Below are 7,582 nucleotides of genomic sequence, written 5' to 3' on the forward strand. Positions count from 1 at the left end.
CTTCCCCTTCCACTGGTGCTCTTACTAGGCTATTCAATGCCCCTATGAGGTCACAGTCCAGGGTCAGTCCATGTATAGTCTTTAGGTAGTGGCTTAGTCCCTGGAAGCTCTGATTGGTTGGCATTGTTGTTCATATGGGGTATCGAGCCCCTTCAAGCTCTTTCAGTCCTTTTTCTGATTCCTTCAACGGGGGTCCCGTTCTCAGTTCAGTGGTTTGCTGCTGGCATTCGCCTCTGTATTTGCTGTATTCTGGCTGTGTCTCTCAGGAGAGATCTACATCCAGCTCCTGTCGGCCTGCACTTCTTTGCTTCATCCATCTTGTCTAATTGGATGGCTGTATATGTATGGGCCACATGTGGGGCAGGCTCTGAATGGGTGTTCCTTCTGTGTCTGTTTTAATCTTTGCCTCTCTATTCCCTGCCAAGAGTATTCTTGTTCCCCTTTTAAAGAAGGAGTGAAGCATTCGCATTTTGGTCATCCTTCTTGAGTTTCATGTGTTCTAGGCATCTAGGTTAATTCGAGCATTTGGGCTAATAGCCACTTATCAATGAGTGCATACCATGTGTGTTTTTCTGTGATTGGGTTACCTCACTCAGGATGATATTTTCCAGTTCCATCCATTTGCCTATGAATTTACTGAACCCCCAGTGAACAGGATTGTTGGGGTGAGGGCGGTAAGGGGAAGAGGATGGGGAGGGGAACACCCATATAGAGGGGCAGGGGGCAGGGGTTAGTGGAATATTTGCTTGGAAACCGGGAAAGGTAATAACAATTGAAATGTAAATAAGAAATAACCAATTTCATAAAGACAGAGAAAAAACTGTAAAAAACGATATCAAAGGACATAATGAGAAGCACAGATAACTCCATCGCTGAGAATTCATGAATAAAAACTCCTGGGCAAAACACACATCGGGGAAAATGTCTGAAAACTGAAGAGGAAAACCTTAAGCATGGTAGGAAGAGAGGAGATGGAGAGTCCTAAGTCAGAGAGAGCCAACATGGAGAGGAAATAATACATGGGTTCATCCAGAGAAGGCTCTGATTTTATGAAAAAGAGGATAGTGCAGTTGCCCAGGATGGCAACTGTGTACAGGAGACATATGGGTTGAAGATCCAAATGCGGGCCGATTCCACCCCTGGGAACCCAGCCAAATAGAAAGTAGACACTTCAGTAACTGACATGTTGAGAACAGACATACTAGCATGTGTGGAATCAACACGAATGTCTCCACAAAGGTGTATTTTGTATTGAGAGTAGAGTTGCTTAAACGCCTGACTTTTTCCTGTTGAAATCTTTAAGGTGCTCTCAAACCAAGAGAGATAAAAATTTTTCTTAGAAATGCAACTAACATGGAGAAAAACAGGTCAGCGGTAACCGTAGTAGTTCCTATCAATACACAAATGTGCAGTACAGGGCAATATCTTTATCAAAGCATAGCATGGCCTATCAGTATCTAAATCTTCATGGTTACTGGTCTCAAGAGGAGCACTCTGAATTTTTTCTGGCTGGAGCTTGTTGCTTCTCTCTGGTCTTTTGTCTTCCTTCCCTGTTATTGGTATTGTTTGCCAGTACCTGGATTAGCACATTCTCTACAAAATGGATATTCTGGATTTTGATAAGCAATACTTAGTTGAAGATGTGCAAGTCATTTTCATGGTAAATCCATTTAACTGTACTACTTTTATCATGTTAAACATGTTTAAATGAACTACCTGTCACACTATTTTTGATATTGTCAATCATAATCACATTAAATATTCTCTTGAAATATCTACTTAGTAGAATTTTCTTAGTTATTTCAATTTAACCCTATTAGATTCATAGGTATATGTGGATGTATACATATTTATACATATATATGTATAGTTCTTTTAATTTATTTGTGAAGATTAATTGGATAAAATAGTTTCATTGCAACATTATAGTGCATGTTTTTAAAGTAACTTCCCATTCATTCATGTTGAATTTCTTGTTTCATTTTAAAATTCATTTTGAAATTTTTGGCATTATATTATAGTTAGCAACATATTAGCATATTATTAATTCAATAATAAAACATATCCCTTTCCTCCCTCTTCACCTTCATTTTTCCCTGATTTCTTTCATAGCACTGGCTTCTTTTTAATCACTTGTTATACACACACACACACACACACACACACACACACACACACACACATATGTATATATATAAATTTGATTTCTTTTAAAAATGTAGGAATACTATAAGTACTTGCTTCGTTTTAATCCTGGGTGTGGGATATGAGCTGCTTTAGATTAGCATGAGTGTGATTTTACCAGCACCAGGTAGTTGAAATGCTCAGGCCCTGAGAGGTAGGATGGGTTGATGGTTTGTTGATTTTGGCTTTTGTTAGTAGTGGTTTGTTAAGTAGTTGTGTGCAAAGAAGAAAGAACAAGAAAAATGAATTAGATATCCTGATGGGAAAGATCTAACTTGCCCCAAGGAACTTGATACCCCTAATAGCAAGAAGTACCCCAATGATAATATCACCTCCTTTCAATACATTTTTTAAAGAAATAAACACTCTATTATTTATTTTCATTAATGTATTTATTTACATTTCAAATGGTTTTCCTCTTCCCAGTTTCCCTGTCACAAATCTCCCATCCTCAGCCATTTGTCTCTATGAGGGTGCTCCTCCACTGCTCACCCACTCCTGCCTCACAACTCTAGCATCCTCATAGTCTGTGTCATCAGCTTCCACAGGACCAAGGCCTCCCCTCTTATTGATGCCAAATATGGCATATATATCTCGAGCCATGGGTCCCCCCATGGCTCCTCTTTGGTTGGTGGTTTTTTTCTTCACTAACTAGAGTTAGGGGGTTAAAGGGATGGAAGAGGTTGAAAGAAAGTAGAACCCATGAAGTAGCAAAAGGCAGCGACACACAATGGCTTTCAATATTGGAATGGAGCACATTAGTTTCCACATGGTAACTGGAAGTGGAACGGCATAGTGATAACATAGGTCTCATTATATCGTATCATGGATTTTGACTTAGGTTAGATATTGTATTCTGGTTGATATCATAATATCCCTTTAGGAATCAGCACTCATCCAATAATTTTATTTTAGCATTACATCTAGTCCATCCCTCTGTCAGACTAATGAATCTAGGTTTCAGGTGTTAAGCTCTAGAACTGTGGGTCATGTTGCATAGCTAAATGTGAGGACTGAAAAGAATGGCTATAGCAAAAGATTTCTTAACACTCAATGGCCAAATTGTAATTCCAAATCAAATTCATAATGAATGCATAGGCGTTTCTGTGGTGCTTCCTGTGTTGCAGCACGTGACTCCACTGCAGCCTTGGTTCTCAACCCTTAATATTCACACTTTGACCAAGCTTTCTGTCCTGCCACGCAATGCCTACAGCACTCATGAGCTCAGCTAGGACTGGAGCTTTGCATTCTCATGTAATACCAAGTGCCATTTTGTTTGTAGTAAAGATCTGATAAATTATCGATATGTTATTAAGTTTTATAGAAAATAATTTTATTTCCCATCATTCTCCATACTAAGTATAAAATGAATACACATATATGAAACTTATTTAATAAAGGCCCCTAAATTCTAAGAATAACCACTGTGGTTAATAAAGCTTAGTGTCTTCTAGTTTTCTTTTTCACAATACTAGATTCACAAAACTTATCTTAAGTTGCTAAAGTTACATTTTGTTATTTAAAATTACTGAGATAAGGTTTAAATGACCCTGGGCTCATAGGCATGCAAAATAGGCATACTACTTTACTAATAGTAATAAGAAAAATACTTTACTAATAATAAATTACAAAAGATTTTATAAACAATTTTTGATCTAACCTGTGGCTAGATAATCTATAGGTCCTATTGAGGAAGACAAAATTATTCTGCTAATTGTGTATATTACTGAAATGATTCCATTGATTAATGCTATACCCATTGATTAACACATTTATCATATCCCATAAAAGAGGTTTCAAATTACTGTGGATTACAATCAATAGAGTGACTCATTTGTCAGCATTTAGAGAATAAGAGATAGTAAATCTTAATTATGACATCTAAGTATCCTCCATCTGCAACAGACCCAGGCATTGTTACAAAAGAGGGTATGGAAATAGCATTGAGCTAGAGGTGATGATGGATAAAAACAAGAAACACATTTTTCAGACAAATCAGTGCACATAGGAACTCTCAGCGAGTGTGAGAGAATGCATAAGAAACAGTACATCAATATAGAGAGCCAACGGTTTATAAATTCTTTGTTTTCCTGTATTTATCATTTAGGACTCCTGTGTACTACTGTTCACTGGAGTTGGTAGCTAAAGCCTTCTGGGATTCAGTGATGATAACTTACATTTTTATATATGTTGTTTGTTCTTGGATAGATTCCCCAGAGGAAAAAAACATTTTGTATATAATCCCATGGTTAATTCAAACTTAGTAAGAAGTCAATAGGTCACAGCATGATAGCCTGTTCTGTCTCTGAGTGGAAAGACATAGAACATTCCTGTTTCCACAAGATCCTGGTAAGCTAGATAAGGATGCTCACTGTCCTGTCTTTGTTTATGTTTATTACCTACACATAACTATTCAAACAAGGTTGTAGAATTTTTATGTAACTATATATTCTATCATATCTTTGGAGGTCCATGTAACATCTTCAGTTTCTAGTTGAATATTTTAATGATTACTCAGAATTGGAATTTATGAAATTACTGATTTAATATAAAAAAGAAAATCTCAAGAAAACTTGATTAAATCAAAGTAGATTACTTAATATTATTAGCATGAAGTAAATTTGACTGAAAACCATAATAGGTATGTATATTTTTACTATTTGACTTTTAGTAATCCTAGACATTAATTTATTATTTTAATTGCATAAATCCTAAACATGCCGGTAAAATTGTCTGCCTGTCTAACTGTATCTTCTACCTTGCCCTCAAGCCAAACCATATCTATTTGATGCTACTGGAAAAAATCAAAATCCATTCTTCATAATTCCCTGGGAGAATTATAGGTATTGAGTGAAAATGTCCCTGCAATGACATCCATTAGTCTAATACCTGGCACACTCTAGTGTCAATAAAAATGCTTGACATCATCTTTCTGAGATCCAATTGCTGTCCTGCGTTGAGCACAATCAACTGATATTTTCAAACTTCTATGTATAAACTGAATCATTTCATTCATTATTTAAAATTCATGACTGTTTATTATATCTATAATCACAGTTTATAAATTTGTATATTTATTTATAGTCTCCCTTTTGCAAAACACCCATCCTTTCATCACACTCAATCTCTCTCTTTGCCTTAACTGTTAAGTTTCTAAAAATGAAACAAACTATATCACTACCACAATATCTCCATCCATTCGCTAATCCATCCTTTTTGATGGTGAGCTTCAGTTAGGGAGGACACCTGCCTTTCCCAAGGTCAACAACTACTCTGACCTGCATTTGAATGTTTCATACTTACTTGAGTTGGCTGCCCAAGCAGTTCAGCACTGTTGTCAAACATAGGGGGATACCGTGCTCTCATTTTATAATGGTTCTCTTAAAGCATTCAGATTTCTCATGGCTTAGGACTTATAATTGTTCCCCTAAATTTCTATAATATTCTGTTTTTGTTATTTTCCTTTCAATAACAGATTTTTGGCTATTCAACCATAACGTGGGATCAAATTGATTGCTTCTAGAATTCTATTTGTGAAGAGTCACAAATAGTCATGTAGAACCAATCTAGAGAAACAAAGTCTTTAATAAGGTTTTTCCTGCTCACTTTAAGCCTAGCAAATTAAAAATTAAATGTGCCTGTTTCTCTGTGTTCTAAGAACTGAGTGTCACACGTTGAAAGATTTTTATTTTTTTGCATTTCTAGAAATCACTATGCACAAAATCCTGTGGAACGTAAAAGTCTATAAATATAAAAGCCTATAAAATGATGTGATTATATTTTCTTGACTTAACATTGTATATTCTAAATGTCTCTAATTTTAATTGCTAAATTAATATAATTTAGTGTCTGAGTAACAGAATTTATTTCCTAGAGTAGTTTTATTAATCAGAAAATGGTTTAAATATTTTTATAGCATTGCAGTTATAACAAGAATTCTGTTGTTACTTCTTAGGATGTGAGCACTCTAGAGGCAAATGCTACAAATGCAGGACAGCAGGGAATTCCTAAGCAACTTCACATCGAAATTGACAACCTTCTTGTTGACTGGCTTTCCTGGCTTAGAGTCTGCTCATGGCTGGATCTCCATCCCTTTCTGTTGTCTTTATGCCACTGCCCTCTCTGGCAACAGCATGATCCTCTTTATCATTGTGACCCAGCACAGTCTGCATGAACCGATGTACTATTTCCTCTCTATGCTCTCTGCCACTGACCTGGGTTTGACTATTTCTACAATGTCAACCACCTTGAGAATCCTGTGGTTTCAAGCAAACGAAATCAGTCTAGATTTATGCATTGTTCAGATGTTTTTTCTCCATGGATTCACATGTATCGAATCTGGGGTGCTAGTGGCTATGGCTTTTGACCGTTATGTAGCAATCTGCAACCCTCTTAGATATACCATGATTCTTACTAATTCTAGAATCATTCAGATGGGTTTCCTAGTGCTGATGCGCCCTCTACTATTAATAGTTCCCCTACTTTTGCTCCTTACACCTATCTATTTCTGTAAAAGGAAGGCCCTTTCCCACCCGTTCTGTTATTATCCAGATGTGATTAAGTTAGCATGTTCAGACAGTCGGATCAATAACATCTGTGGACTAGTTTTTCTCATTCTGACCATAGGGGTAGATATTCCATGCATTGTCTTGTCTTATATACTGATCATTCGCTCTGTCCTCACTATTGCCTCCTCTGAAGAACAGCACAAGGCCTTCAGTACCTGTGTATCCCACATTGGAGCAGTTGCTGTTTTCTACATCCCGATGTTTAGCCTGTCTCTGGTTCATCGCTATAATCGGTCAGCGCCCAAAATAGTCCATTCAATGATGGCTAATGTTTTCCTTCTTTTACCCCCTGTGCTCAACCCCATCATCTATAGTGTGAAAACAAAACAAATCAGAAAGGCTGTGCTTAGTTTGCTCTTTGCAAAATGAACACAGAGTTCCTTAACTTTTGAAAATTGTGGTGTGATTTTCATGCTCCAAAAGCAAATCTGGTCAGAGATTCTCCATTAGTTGTCGGAATTTTCAAGTTTTTAAGTTTATTTAGCAAGGTTTAATGAACATTAGGTGTTTTCTGTTTCCAATGTGCTATACTTTGCATGAGATTTACAGTCTAATCAGGGAAATGTAAAATGAGATGATGACGAAATAAAACTATTGCTCAGTGTAACTGACATTTCCTGATAGTTTTGTACTAGGTTTTCTCAAATGTCTCACAAGACATATTCTCCCTATCCTTCAAAATAGCGCAACAAAATGTGTAACCAGAATATAATTAAAATATAGACTATTGATTAAATGAAGGTCTGGAGACATTCAGGCAATACATTTAACATGGACTAGAGTTGATATTTTGATGTATGATTCCCATATCCTAGACACTATGCTCTATG

At 36.5% G+C, this 7,582-nt stretch overlaps 1 protein-coding gene across 1 annotated transcript; it reads left to right on the plus strand.

Annotated features, from left to right (window-relative positions):
• Window positions 6,171-7,121, plus strand: Or51f1g (olfactory receptor family 51 subfamily F member 1G). Its single transcript, NM_001001287.1, has one exon. The coding sequence runs from the start codon at window positions 6,171-6,173 to the stop codon at window positions 7,119-7,121; it is 951 nt and encodes a 316-aa protein (NP_001001287.1).
• The last annotated feature ends 461 nt before the right edge of the window (window positions 7,122-7,582 follow it).

The sequence above is a fragment of the Rattus norvegicus genome, chromosome 1 (assembly GCF_021556685.1).
Source record: "Rattus norvegicus strain SHRSP/BbbUtx chromosome 1, alternate assembly SHRSP_T2T, whole genome shotgun sequence".
NCBI lineage: Eukaryota > Metazoa > Chordata > Mammalia > Rodentia > Muridae > Rattus > Rattus norvegicus.

Coding starts and splice junctions, on each gene's coding strand:
- Or51f1g (NM_001001287.1), top strand. CDS start 6,171: ATGCAGGACAGCAGGGAATTCCTAAGCAACTTCACATCGAAATTGACA.